Source organism: Protomyctophum parallelum (genome assembly GCF_964188405.1).
Source record: "Protomyctophum parallelum genome assembly, chromosome: 14".
Taxonomy (NCBI): domain Eukaryota; kingdom Metazoa; phylum Chordata; class Actinopteri; order Myctophiformes; family Myctophidae; genus Protomyctophum; species Protomyctophum parallelum.
In genome coordinates, this window is record NC_139709.1 from 48654579 (window position 1) to 48669759 (window position 15181).

The 15181-nt window shown below is 42.7% G+C and overlaps 1 protein-coding gene across 1 annotated transcript in view; it reads left to right on the forward strand.

Moving 5' to 3' along the window:
- The first annotated feature begins 5062 nt into the window (after window positions 1–5062).
- ranbp9 (RAN binding protein 9) overlaps window positions 5063–15181 on the forward strand; it is a 57452-nt gene continuing 47333 nt past the window's right edge. The window contains exon 1 of the mRNA XM_083781084.1: window positions 5063–5725. Within this exon, the coding sequence (XP_083637210.1) occupies window positions 5506–5725 (220 nt within the window). The 5' untranslated portion in view covers window positions 5063–5505. The remainder of the gene's footprint in view (window positions 5726–15181) is intronic.

Here is a 15181-nt window from a genome sequence, read left to right on the forward strand (position 1 = left end):
CTACACTGGAGATAGGTATAAAAGGTTTGCGTGGCTGCCTTCTGTCTTCATTCCTCACTTCATTCCGACACTTTCACAAATTTCTCTCAACACATATAATAAGAAGAAATCACTAATGGCATGTTTCCTTTTATAGTCAACCTACACCTGAACCTATCTGAATGCATGCTACTGACACTTACCTGGCTACACACAACGAGGAACGAAGTACTTGCCTGAGGGAGGAAAATGTTATATTAAATGAAAGACTTACCGTGAGCCCCGTTAGAGAAATAAATTACCTACCTGCTCGACCTGTGGAAAGAAATACCTACCGATGTCCTGGAAAAGGGAAAGAACCTGAAAAAGAAGAATTGTATAAATTATTTCATGCATTGTATGCTCTCCTCCTACGCTACGTTAAAGGAGAAATCCACACCAAAACACATGTAGCCTACCCTGAATAATCCTGTCCCAACATACATCTTGGCCTTGAATTGTTTCATAGATGCCCCCTGTTCTCCATTTTCCCCACCCCTCCCACAGTAAAATGTAGCTAGAATGGTAGAAAGCTAGTTGTCTTCATTCTAATGCGGGTATTTTAGTAGCTAAAAACTTTTTTCCTCGCAAATCGTCTATTAATAGTGTCCTGGTACTCACACATGCATCGTTTGTACTTTGTCACCCTCAAGCTGCTGTTCAGAACCATATGGGCCGGGCCTTAATTTTCAGGCAAGTTGAGAACTCTTATCGCTGGGTCTGGAATTCAAAGTAGTCTGGAAGTCTGGAATTCAAAGGTACTTGAGTAAAAGTACAAACGTAATGGCATAAAAATGTAGGCTACTTAAAGTACCAAAAGTACTCATTATGCAGAATGTCCAATTTCAAGTTTTCATATGTATACAAATCTTTTGAAAATGGCAGTTGGGGGCAGTCTAGCCTGGCTAATAAGCCAGACCGAATCAGCCATTGGCAAAAAAAGAAAATGCCTGCGGCGGATTGAGTCTGGCTTATTAGCCAGGCTACTTCTGCTCAGCTGTGTGCAGAAGAAGTTGCTGCACAATGTTGGTGATATTGTGTTGATATCGCTTCCATCTTGGAGCATCATTCTACCATTTATTTTAGTTTATAGTTATTTGTTGCTTCTACCCTTAGCTTTAATACGGACTTTCCGTTTTGTTTCACTATAGCCTATATATATTATATTGTGTTGTAAGGCAACTGAAGTTCCCCTGCAGTAGGCCTATTAATAAGGATCTATTTAACTTCAAAACAATGTATTCTTTGAAGGCATGGTCTTTACTAGTGAGTTATAAAATGTGACAACATAACCAAAAACTCCTAAGTCTAAGTAGGCTGTACAGTACTAGTGATAGTATAGCCTACTGTACAGTATAAATGGAAAGAAGGGCCACCCCAGCACATTTCACCACCTGCTATTTTTGAATCCTGTAAGTGAGTAGCCTATACTGTATTTTAAGATTTTGCCAGGTACCAGGCTCAACTAAAGTAGGGATTCATTCCCAAACCTTAAAAGTCACACAATTTTGACCCAAATAATTAATTAAAATGAAGCCCATCTTGACATTTTCACAACATAAATAGAAAATAAATGTGTAGAAAAATCTGATAACATTCTTTTTTTAGGGCATGCCTTCTCTGAGTGCACCAATACTACTTTTGCTCATAATAACGGCCTCTCATACTGAGCCACTAGAGGGTGCTAATGTCATAATTTTTTTTCTGCCTACTTGCACGTTCCGTCACTATTAAAGGGCCACTTCACCCCTTTTGCAACCAGATCTTATTAAATTCAAAGGGCCTTTTTCTCTATGAGAAAACATGTTTACATTGTCTGTCTTATGAAACCATGACAATGTTGCATTTTTCTCTAAGATAAGATATACTTGGTTCTATAGGGGCGTCCTCCGCAAAATGGGTTAACATTGCATCACAATCATTTTAAGCCCTGTATCATCACTTTGTCCCGTGCTGTAAGCTTGTACATCTTATTTTGGAACATTTTAGAAAGAGTGTTTGGAAATGTTGACACTAAATCAGTAAATATCTTCTGGAGGACCTGGCACGTACAGTCCATTTTCGCATGTGGATACACATCAATGTGAGGGTTCTTGACATGAAAAAATGTTTGAGAACAACCAATATGCCATACGTTAGACACCAAATGCCAGAGGTTTGTCACGGGTCAGTTTGGAAAGCTATCATGTGGTTCTTCTACTATCTACAATTGGAATATCCCAGATGTAGATGACTCCACCCATCTGCTGCTACAACAAGTAGCCTAGCTTAAAACAAACACTTCAAACATAAATCAGATTTAATGAAAACACTTCGCTGCCATCTGTGCATTTTCCTGAGAGGACACTAACCAGTCCTTCACTACAGGGACGTCTCACATCAACTCAGATTCCTTTTCTGTGATGCAACCAGCAACATTTTCCCACCGGCCACCATTCACTGTGTTGGGAAAGAGACAGGCCAAAACAATCAAAGTTGAACATTCATAATATTAGACAATATCAGTGGTAAAAAAACGTAGCCTACCGGTACTCTGATGTATTGCTTAAGTAAACTAACAATACCGATATAAATACTATGTTACAAGCAAAAGACCAAAAGTATTGGCGTCAAACTTTACTCACACCCAGAAAGATTGATTGCAGCTGATGGTTGCTCAGATGGTCGTGGTGTCATGACTCATGACATACTTTTCTTCTTCTTTTTTTTTTAAGGCCATTTTTATTTTGTATACCACACCATAGACAACCAATATAAGGCAAACATTTCCAAATTTCATCATGCTTTAAGTAGCATGTAAAACTAGGTGTTTTCATGATTCTGAATCCATTTAAGCATTAGTTTTGCACGGAAAACACTCCTTGGCCTAAAAACAGCCATAGCTGTCATCACATGTGATGAGGTCAGCACATTTGGACAAGTGGCTATGGCCGACTTTAGGCCAAGGATAGCTCTGGTCCATAGCTCTAATACGTTGCATTTAGAGCTATGTTACTGTCAACTTCCGGGGCTCGCATGAATGTGAGCCCCGGAAGTTGACAGAGCTAGGTCAAGGAGTGTTTTTTGTGCAAAACTAATGCTTGGAATGGATTCAGAATCATGAAAACGCCGTAGTTTGACATGTCACATGCTACTTTACGTATGATGAAATTTGGAGAAAAAATGCCTTATTGGTTGTCTTGGTTATATTGGTGCGGTATACAAAAATGGCCATTCGCGATGTTTCCGGCAGAGCAGACCTTTCATTCTGTGGACCTTAATGTGAATAGAAAAAACACAAATAAAAAGTATGTCATGACATCACAGGTTAATCTCTATTCCTTGAGTTTAAGGCTGAATCCATGTATCTTGCTCAGTGAAACATACTGCTGTAGTGACCTTCTGATCGATCACCAGACGGCTACCCACTACGTTACGGCTGCCCCAAGAAAAAAGTATACTGATGTTGTGAAAATACTCAAGTAAAGGAAAATAAAATACCTAAAAATGTTCAGTATTTGAGGAAATGTGCTTAGTACTTTCCACCACTGGGAAACATGAGGCTTTAACATGTTAGACACATAATGGTGGTGATTTTGATAACGATGCTTTCACGTCTTTTGGCAGTACCTTTATGTTTGTCATTGCCATGTCTGGCCAAATGTACTATTGAGCAGTGAGATTGATTTGAACGATTAAATCTGAAGATGATGGAAATAACTCACAGAAAATCCATGATGGAAATACATACAGTAAAACCCTTCAAAAGTCTGTCCATGTGTTTGTTGAAGTTCCATGGCTCCTGTGATCAATAAAGTCTGTGTGTCTGTCTGTCAGTCAGTCTGTGTGTGTCTGTCTGTCTGTGTCACTTAGTACCAGGGACGGCTCCAGGGGGGGGCAAGGGGGGGCTTTAGCCCCCTCTGGTGGAGGCTTAGCCCCCCCTAAGCCCCCCTCCAAACAAGCCAAATTGACTGACTTCTATGTAAACCAAGATTCATTAGCCCCCCCTCTAAATAGCCAGCCCCTCCATAGCACCCACAGTCACAATTTTCTGGAGCCGTCGCTGCTTAGTACAGTATATATGTTTTAGTTTTGTTTAGATGAGTAATTATGTTTTTGTATAATTTGTTTAAAGGCATAGTAACTTTGTGTTTACAAAACAATAATAATAATTTTTCATCAGCTACTAGACTCAACTGGAGTAGTAATTAACTCTCTCTGTGTATTTTGGTGTTTTCACTGTATGTTTTAGTTTTGATTGAAATTGATTGATTGATATCGTTCCTAATAATATAAACGACATGACATCAGCTTGTGACTGCAACTCGTTCCTGTTCTGATGACTGACTCGGCACTGCTGGTCTCGGACAGGAACAAATTGCATGTTGAAAAGGCCCTCAGCTCTGAACTAGAATCTGCACCTGGCTCGCTGATAACAAACTGTCTTTACACATGACATGACATGACCTGGGAAAAACGTAATCCATTCTCTTTGGATCAAATAGTAATCAAAGCAAGGCAGAGGGCTAAAGTGGGTGACAATATTATCACACGAAAAGATGAAATGACCTATCTAGGTTCCATCCTGGAGGCAAATCTTCCGGGTGATAAAACGCCCTACCAACAGCCATTAAGACATGTGAATCCCTTGACTCCTTCAAAACCACTCTCAAAGAGCACCTACGGACAGCTGCAATTCAAAACTGGCCCCTGTAAATTGAGTACCCTCCACCCCTTTCTCCCCATACTGTACATGTTTTTCCTTACTTTCTTTATATGATGATTTCCTGTCTTTTTTATAGAAGTGTATATTTGTACGTCTTTAAATGTTCTGATGAATTGAAAAAGGTGGACCCTGTTGTAAACAAGTGTAATGCTTAATAAATGTCAATCAAATGACACACACACACACACACACACACACACACACACACACACACACACACACACACACACACTCTCTCTCTCTCTCTCTCTCTCTCTCTGCATCTGACCATAGAGGGTCTATTCTATTCTTGTAGGAAGTGACAGGAGCTGCAGTGAACCAATCGGATCGGAGGATAGAGCCTCAGACAACAAACAAAAGATCGAGGTTAGCACAGATACTTCAGTGAGTGTGTTTAGTCTACTGCTTCACTGCTCTGACTGTCTCCCTGCTCTCTCTGCAATGCACTGGTCCCCAAAACGTCCAGCAGTCTCGACAACGTCCGCTCTCTGAACCCCTTGACACGCCTGTCTAGTTGTAGAACGGCAGCTTTAGAATAGATCCGTGGCTTTGTGTTGTCAGCAAGCTTAATGTCAACCAGGGGGGGGGCTAACTAACTAGCAGTGGCTACCTAGCCAGTTAGCGTAGCCTTGGCTAGCTACTGTAGCTAGCTGCGCTGCTAACTATCCCGACGCGACGGGTCCCTGTTGGGTGGGCTCTGGCTTGTTGCTCAAGCCAGTTTTTGTTTTTACTTTTTAAATTGAAATAAACTGTGGTGGTGGTAGGTGGTCGGTTAGGGAGGCATGTCGGGCCAGTCGTCGGGGGGTTGCGGTTTCCTCATGTCGGTGGTGGTCCACGGAGACTCGGCGCTCAACGAGCAGGAGAAGGAGCTCAACCGGAGGCTGCGGCGGTTGTACCCGGCCGTAGACGAGAACGAGACCCCGCTGCCTCGCTCCTGGAGCCCCAAGGACAAGTTCAGCTACATCGGCCTGTCGCAGAACAACCTGCGGGTGCACTACAAAGGTAAACGCGCACCCACGCGACGGCCGTGCCGGTACTTTTCGGCTCGAAACACGACAGAGAAATGGGATAAAAACACTTTTTTTTTTACCCCTCCTCCTCCGAACATAGTGGCGGCTAACTGTTAGCTCGGCTAGCTTGCTATGGTTAGCCGCAGCTGCCTGCCGCCACGGCGGAGTTGGTGACCTGTCGAATGTTGCTACCGTACCGTGGGAAATGCTCTGGTTCTTTGAACCTAACCTCGCATCACCAGACTTTACAGTCAAAACAAAATAACTTTATTTTATAATAATATGGAAAACAATCATTCATGTGTCGGTGAAATTGGAAATGGCACGTGTTAGAAATATTCACATAATTGAGGGGAAAAAACCCTTATTTGATTACAAATTATATATATTTTATGTCAATCAGTTATTTGGTTAATAATTCCACGGCTAGATTTTGCCTTTTGAAGATGTTTAGACATTTTGCACAGCGTCAGTGATAGAAAACAAGTAAACAACCACAACTACCAGTTTAGCTGAGATCTACTTGGTAAACAACACACCATTCGACCGGTCGCCGATTTCAGTGTAACGCATGCTAGCCCCAGCTGCCATTGTGGCTAAAAACAAAGTAGGCTAACGCTAGCAGCCTTCAACACAACAACAAGACAGAGGACATCTTGCAAAACCCAGCCAGCAGCTGACATCCAAAAACTGACCCAGTAGCTCTCTAGCTATCCTGCTAACCGTCTTATTCACCCTGCCGAGCATTACTGCTCTGATGTCATCGAGCTTACATGGTTGCTAATATGTTCTTACATGGTTGCTAATATGTTAGCTTAACTGTCAAAATGATTATTGTGACATTTCAATATACAATGACCATGACATGCAGCTGAAGATGGTCTAGAATGCAAGTCACACCGTCATAAGCTGTCCCGAGCAACCTGCCATTGTTGACAGCTGTGTTGTTAGTTAAGATTGTTAGGTAACCAGATTACAGGAAATGTCATGTAAAGCTAGAGTTCAGTTTAACAGAGGTGGCAGGCTTCCCAGCAACAGCAATTAAGTCTTCTCTGCTACTGAGCTTTTCCTATCAAGTGTTTTTTTTTCTTTCTTTTTTTGACATTCAGGTTTGACTAGCTGCTTAGCTAGAGTAGGGTAGGGTTGTTTTTTATGCAGTCCTACTAGTGAAGGCTACAAAAAGGGGGGGGGGCGGTGGTTATTAGGTGTGACTTTGTTTCCTGGGTGTGTGTTCTACAACACTTTTGGTTATATCTTGCAATTTTTCTGTCTGAAGAACAAAAGCATCTGAATCTGTCATGTGTGATAAGTGGTTCTCAAACTTTTTCATGTCATGTCATGAACCACATTTTCAAAGAGCTGATGTATATTGGGTTAAATTGATTAAACTTATTTTGAAGCCACATTATAGCCAGTGGGCCACAGGCCCAAAAGCTCAAGGAATAGGGTTTAACCTGTGATGTCATGCCGTACCTTTTTATTCGTGTTTTTTCTATGCATTTGGTCATTAGGTCCACAGGATGAGAGGCCTGCTCTGCCGGAAACATCACGTAAAAAAGTTATGGCCATTTTCGTATACCACACCATAGATGACCAATATAAGGCAACATTTTTCAAATTTCATCAGAAAGACATGGCTGCTTTTACTCTGAACGCCCCCCCCCCCGTTCAATCGATACGCACGGGAATCGATTTTGAAATAAAACATTGAATAGTCATATTTAAAAAAGCGGCCGCTTTTGGTCCGCGAGACGGCCCATTTGGTCCGGAGCCATGCTCGCGCCTCGCAGCACCTCGCAACACCTCCTCTTTCCCCCTTGTTAACAACAAGGAAGTCAACTGAACAAGTGCAGCTGCAGTCCCAGGAAAAATAAATCGAAAGTGTGGTTGCATTTTAAAATGCCCTATTTAAATAAAGGTTGTACACGAGAGTGAAAATAACCGCTGGGAAAATCCCTAATTGAGAGAGTGTAGGCAAGCGCACCACAGCTCAGTGGACATTAAATATAGGCTACCATGTTTGATAAAAGTCATATAAAAACATTACTTACACCCGAATGAATATATAAACTTCACAGATTATAGCCTGAATAATGCCACTAGTGAAATCCCAACTTGTATCGATGCGCCATTGCGCTGAGAACCTTGTGGAGCCTGGCAGTGTTTTACCTATACTTGTGAGGATCTGCTTGGATTCACATGGTGAGTGCACACCGAAAATTCAAAGATCTGCAATCTCATGCGCTGCGTTGTGCATAGGCTAAGTATAATGGCACGAATGAAACTAGGCCTATAGATTTATTTTGGCGATGCGGAGAACTGATTTTGCCGTTGCCACTGCCAGCGATATCTTTTTTTTTTTCTTGTCTGAAGACTGACCTGTTCCATCACTGTGAACTCCCATGCAGCAGAGCAGCTCCTACAGACCCAGACCAAATCTCTACTGAAAACACACCTTTTCTCTTTGGCATTTAATTGCACCTGATCGTATTATTGTAATTATGTAGCCTATACTATTTGCCTGTGTTTTTTTTATTATGATCTTTTTGTGCGCCGATGGTGATGCTCCACTTGTTTCAGCCTGTAGGCCTACAGCACTTTGGTCAGCTTCTATTGTTTTAAATGTGCTATATAAATAAAGTTTGATTTAGGCCTATATTGGAGCAGGTGCTGGCAAATAACTAATTACTGTAATGCCATGCAGTGAAGTTGCGCAAATGTCAAATCAATTAGCTAGCGGAGCTGCTCTCATGCACTCTGCACTGTCTGTAGCGCAATGACTGCAGATCTCTTCTTAAAGTTTACTTTATGGTTTACTTTCAACCATAAACCATAATATGATTGACAAACCTTGGATTATAATTCGTCATCGACCAACAGCGCATGCACCATGACTGAGGTAACTTAACTATGTGGGATTTCTCCATCGGCATCGCATCGCTTTTTCCCATACGCACACTCACAGTCACATTAACTTTATGATCAATCAAATCAACCGTGGTTGATTTTATTCAGGCTTGAAGAGTTGACAATTGACAGAGGAGTTTGGATTATATATATTTTTATTTGATGGAGAGGTAATGCCTGTTTCAGGCGCTGTTTAATTGTTAAATAAAAGACCAATCCAATATGCGCTCCTCTATCTTCTGCAGCTATATCGCTGTTTTATTTTAAGCCTAATTCATTGTGCGTCAGCGTCACTGCTCGTCTCGCGCCCCCCACCCAGTTTATAAAATGCCCCACAACTCGCATCGCACCCCCCCCCCCCCCTTGGGTTTCGAAGCGTCGACGATCGAAACAAATTTATTTAGAAGCGTCGATCATCAAAAACGTGATCGAAGGTCATCCCTAGTCATACATCACATATATAAAAAGTAGTTATCATGAATCGTGTATAAGCTAAGAACGTAACAGTGGAGTATCTATGTCAACTATACATACTATACTATATTATATATTATACAATATACATGTGTACTATAAAGTAGCCTCGGTACCAGGCTTTCATTTTTGTTGGTGCAAAAATTGAAAGCCTGGAGGAACGCATTGGCCGCTCTGGTCTAAAAGTGGGAGTCAACCCTTCCGGGTGGGCGTCGCTCCAAATGATGTGACGTAGCGCTGCACTAGGGGAAGAGGAGGGGCCGGGGGTGATGGACAGATCGATGAGATCCAATCAGGGCGTGCACAAATCTCAGCCGCGACCTGCCCCTCTAGACCAGAAACCTAACACGTTAGCTCAGGCTAACTATAAAGTGCTATGACTACATAAAATGCAATTCTAGTGCTGTCTACGTAACGAGCTAGAAGTCTGTCTAAAATACTATCTAAGTCGACATAAAATGCTATCTAAGGGGCTAGGCTAGGACAAGTGCTACGGGCCATGGTGGAGTCTGAAGAGGTGGGTTTTCAGCTTAGAGTATATATGAATAGAGAAGGCACCCAGCGGAAACCCTGAGGCGAAATGGACATAGTGGCCGAATGAAGGTATTGCAGCCTGGCCCCAAACACATGAACGCGCTGGTCCGTTATCATCATTGTGCACGTTCACGACGGCAGCACGCTCGTGCGCGTTCGTGCAAGTTCAACAGCAGCGCGTTCATGTGTTTGGGGCAAATCCATCCCAGAATGCAATCTGTTTCTACCCGGAAGGAGGAGTGAAATCGCCTCATGCGCTTTTGAGCAACTTAATGCAAGTGGATGGAAGGAGAACTCGGATGTCATCTCTATTCATATATACTCTAAGGTTTTCAGACTACGGCGGAAGATTGGGAGTGAGGCTGCAGTTCTGACTGTGATGGGAAGTGCATTCCATAGTTTTGGAGCCAGAAGGGAGAAGAGTTTGGGACGTGTGGAGTGTTGTCCCAGCGTTTTTAGTGAAGGTACCGCCAGCTTCCCTGCGTTGGCTGATCTGAGTGCGCGGGAGGGTTTGTAGGGTACAATCATACTTGTGAGATATGGGGGAGCCATGCCTTTGGTTGCTTTGAATGCCAGCATCAGAGTTTTGTATTCTGTGCGGGCAGCGACCGGGAGCCAATGGAGGGAGCGAATATGACTGAAGAGCGAAGTATGGTGGCCGAGAGTCAGACAAAAAAGAAATATATATATCGTTGAGGATGCACTAGGACGTGTCCAATGCATGCGTTGGTTGGATTCCCTAGGACATGTGGACACGTCGGATGGACGGAAACAGTCAAAGGTGATATAGACAAGTTTTAAGCCAACATTTAAATCCATATATATCTCCCTCTAGCATCCCCTGTATGATGATGCTGGGCTGTTTTCCTGCAGGCAGACACTACCGTTGGCTGCCTCTCGGCTGTTTGGAGTTCTAGGTGTTTATAGCTTGGGGTGTGAGGTGGAGTCTTAGCCAATCACAGCGAGTGTGTCTTCAAAGTCCCAGTCCCCACTGAGCACAGTTTTATAATGAATAAGCGAATTACGCGATGCAATATATATTTCCCCTAAAAAGAAATCTTAGTTTACCTACATTCTTCATGATTCTTTTTTATTGAAATTATGAGAATCGGTATGTACCGCTTCATGGTCTTGGTGGCAGTAGCAGGCAGCAGCCTCACAACGGTGCATGTTTCTCGTGTTGACGTGACGGGTCATTCGGACGATGATCTGACCCCCACCAAATCTCCTAGTTACATCAATATCGTTCATGTGAAGCGGGTTGTATGTGGTTATTTGTTGAAATGGTGGAAGTCGCTATAGTGAATCACCAGTCACCACCACCGGATCACCGCGGCTCTGTCGGTGCGACTGTCTGGCGGGTTGAAACGTGGATCCTACAGCGGTTGCGGTCAATGATGACTGATCATCATAGCGAATGAGCGATCTTGATCATTATTATGATCGTATATATATTATATATATATATATACGTTATACCGTATACAAAGTAGTTCACATGAACGATGCTGTGGTGGCTGGGGCATTTGAGGGGCAATATATATTTTATATGCACCGCCACCGATTACAAATAAAAGAGAATTAATATGTTGACAGCAGAGTGAGCTTCTGCCTCCACCGCCACTTCCTCATTTGCGAGAATTGCGACCCGTGTGATATTGCGCTTATGGTACAGTTACCCGTAAAAAAAAGCATGCAAACTCATTTTCATTGTAGATGTACGAATTTCTTTTTAATGCCATATTTAGCCATACGAGCGCAAATATACATTGCGTCCCTCCCAGCAGCAACAAGTTCAACCCCATAGCATGAAGTGACCTGGCTCGGCCAATAGAACGATGGGGCGAGGGGGGTGGAGCTAGATTTGAATCTGTTTGGAAACACTCACTCACTTCTGTGTACAAACACTGGTAAAGGCCTATTCATAGTCTGGATTTTCGGTGGTAAGGTGACCACCGCTCCGGTGGTGAGCTGACCACCGGAGCTGAAATAACGTTGAGCGGTGGCGAGTAAAAACAGAGAGAAGGGCTGGAGCGGTGGCGGTGGTTTGCTCTTCACCGCGGCTCGTGACGTCATGTTGTAGTTCGGTGGTCACCCCACCACCGTAAATCCAGACTATGTATGAGCCTTAACTTGTCTATATCACCTTTAGCATGTGACATGTCAAACTAGGGGGTTTTCATGATTATTCTGAATCCATTCCAAGCATTAGTTTTGCACGAAACACTCCTTGGCCTAAATTCGTGCCAAACCTCATCACATTTGTGCTGACTGCTATGGCTGTTTTTAAGCCAAGGAGTGTTTTTGTGCAAAACTAATGCTTGGAATGGATTCAGAATCATGAAAATCCCCTAGTGTTACAGTCAAAATTGCTGGACCTTAATGACCAAATGAATAGAAATAAAAAATCACACCCGTGTGAACTGAGTGGTGCAGCTCCCCCCCCCCCCCCCCCCACTCACTCTCACACTCACTCACACACACACGTGTATATATATATATATATATATATATATATTAGCAGGCAACATTGCAGCACTATCTCTCTCTCTGTTTATGGCGCCCCCTACTGGTACCCTATAGTACTCGTGCTCATGGCCACATAGGTATAACCTGACGCTGCCAGATGAGGGCGGTATTGGGTAACCATGTTCCCCAACACAGCAATCATCTGGGATCTCTCAGGCAGTTGAGCTGACAAAAATCTGTTCCGTACCGGACCAATCAGCGTGAGCTAAGGGCGGGACATGGGCGAAACCGGATGTGAAGCTATATAGACACGTCAATATGATTGGTTGTGTTTGCACGCCCACACGGTGATAGACAGACGGTCCCATCCAATCATCTACCAAGTATCTTGAAAAAAAGGAACAGCCCCGTCATAGAATTTGCTTCCGCGATCCCAGATCCCAATAAGCTGTGAAACAAATTTGTGTAGCAAGCTTCTTGGATCTGGCAGCGTCCGGTTAACATAGGTAGCCATACTAGCCACATACATAGGTGTACACAGACATTGCTGGTTGTAGGAGTGGTTGCACCACTCGAACACAAATCAAAAGTACGGCATGACATCACAGGTCCTGTTCAATTTTGGGTGACTGGCTCCCTGGCTATTGACACATTTGTTGGGTGGGGATGGGGAGTGGACCCCCTGTAACCCTTTCAAGGACCCATGGGGGTCCCCAGACCCCACTTTGAGAACCTGTGAGATTGACTGATACTGTGAGCTACTAGCTACTGAACATTTTGACAACGGTCCGTCACAAGCTGAAATATCCACTCCTAATTGCTTACTGCATACTGTTACTGTAAATATTGTTTACCAGTTCTTTGTATGTCAACTAAGGACCCCCAACCTAATGTGTAATTACCCCCCTCCCCCCTTAAGACAAGATTTGTCAAGTTGTGTCAACACTTTTCAAAAATAGCAGATCTACAAGCATTGTGAGCTTGTAGATGGGCCATTTTCAAATTATTTAAGTGTTTTGCTCCCCTGGCTGCCTGGGACCTGGCGTCTCAAAAAGAACCCCCCCCCCCCCCCCCCCGGTTAAAAATAAATGAATCGCAATCTAAATGTTGTTATTTAACAAATGCTTTATAACCATGAAATTATTTTGGGGCCCGTCTGTTAACAAATGTACCCGACTACTCCAAATCAGTTTGTTAAATTAGTTGGCAAGTTTCCAAACATGTTGTTGTAACGTGTTGATTCTAGATACTAATGCAATTATAAAAAATTAATTCTCTCCGATTTATTTTGAAGTAGATCTCAGATTTATCTGATGGTTGGTTGCCTGCCAAAGGATTCAGATTAGAATAAAGAACACACAAGTTAATGTGGTCATTGTTGCAGACCGCAATGGATCCTCTCTCATAGGTATTTAAAGCAGGATGTCGGTATCCTCAAGCCGGCTACTGTATTTGTGTAGCAGCCATTTTGTCACAGATGAAATGAGAAATGGTGTTGTTGAACAACAGGTTTTCAGAAGGGGCTGAGATTGGTCTCGTTCCTGTTTTTAAGTGAGTCCAATGGAAAATGTAACAATTGAATTGAACCCACGTTTCATAACTAAATCTCTGTTATTGTGGAGTTTTAACACCAGGCAAATGCTATTAAAATAAATCTCGGCCTGTGGCTGGTAAATCTACTACAGCAACAATAACAGCCATCCATGAACCATCATTTGCATATCTTTTTCTGCTGTCAAAGTTGCTGCTGGATGAAAACAACGCTAGCCGTGGACAGTGCACTTTAAAAAATGAGACCCTTTTCTCAGCAGACATTTGACAGATGAACGGAACACAGCCGAAGATAACATGAATTGCGTTTTATGTGTTACTGTGTGCCACTGCCAGCATAGACCACTCCTGCTCATTTAACCCATTCTGACCTGAGATCAGATTCATACGAGGTTTCCACTGGACACACACTGGTCTGATGAACCCATTCTGACCTGAGATCAGATTCTAAAAATGTCAGTCGTTCTTCAATTTTTCAAAAATAGCAGACCTACAAGCTCGTATCGCGCCACTCGGTGGCGCGATATGAGCTTGTAGATCTGCTATTTTTCAATAGCTAAAGCATAACATGATGCCGACACCAAAATGGGTGCCTGCACTGCCCGGTCAGAATGGGTTAACATGCTGCTGTGAGACGGAAACCAAAATGAAAAGTACCTGCAATTAGCGTTTTTACCTTCGGCTGCGTTTACAAATCAACATGTCTGCCATGAAAAGGGTCCACGAACAATGGATGGATATGCATTATAAATTAACCACTTTAAAACCCATATTTCATTGACCAGTGTCCCCCAGTTGTGTATATTGTGTCATCTCCTTTTTTCCCCCTCTACCAAGTCTTTCAGCAAAGAGCCGTTTCTTTTTGCCATTTTCGGTGATTTCCTATTTCCCTGTGAATATTCACCTATAGCCCAGAATTGGGAGACCAGGGTTCATGTGGTTAAATAAAACATCCATTCCAAGACTAGGGACGCACCATTATTTAAATGTTGACTCATATCCCAACATAAACAGCTTGAAATTTAATGTATATATTTTTTTAATGTTCCAACTGAGTACCACAGACGAAAAACAGTCTAAGTCCAAATTTCATTCTGACCCCTCCACGAAAAGGCCTCGTTGTCCTGAACCCTTATCTATCATTTATACATTATGGATCAATAGTGTGGACTTAGACTGTTTTTCGTCTGTGGCAATGCCACAGACGAAAAACAGTCTAAGTCACGGTGGCATTCAACTATTGACTCTTTCGAAAGCTTCCCCAGAAAACACTGATATAATTTGCAGCCTTCATCACAAAAGGCTTTTTCAGGCTTTTTTTTAATTCATTTTTCAACATGATTAAAATTAAATTAAATATCTGCTGAATCTGATATATTTCACCGATTACAGAAGAATTGGTTTAAGGTCAATATCGGCCGATACCGATGTGTTTGCCGATTCATCTCCCATCACTACTGTCATGTATTAAATCCAATTAACATTATCAGTTAATATTGTCTCCCTCCTCCTC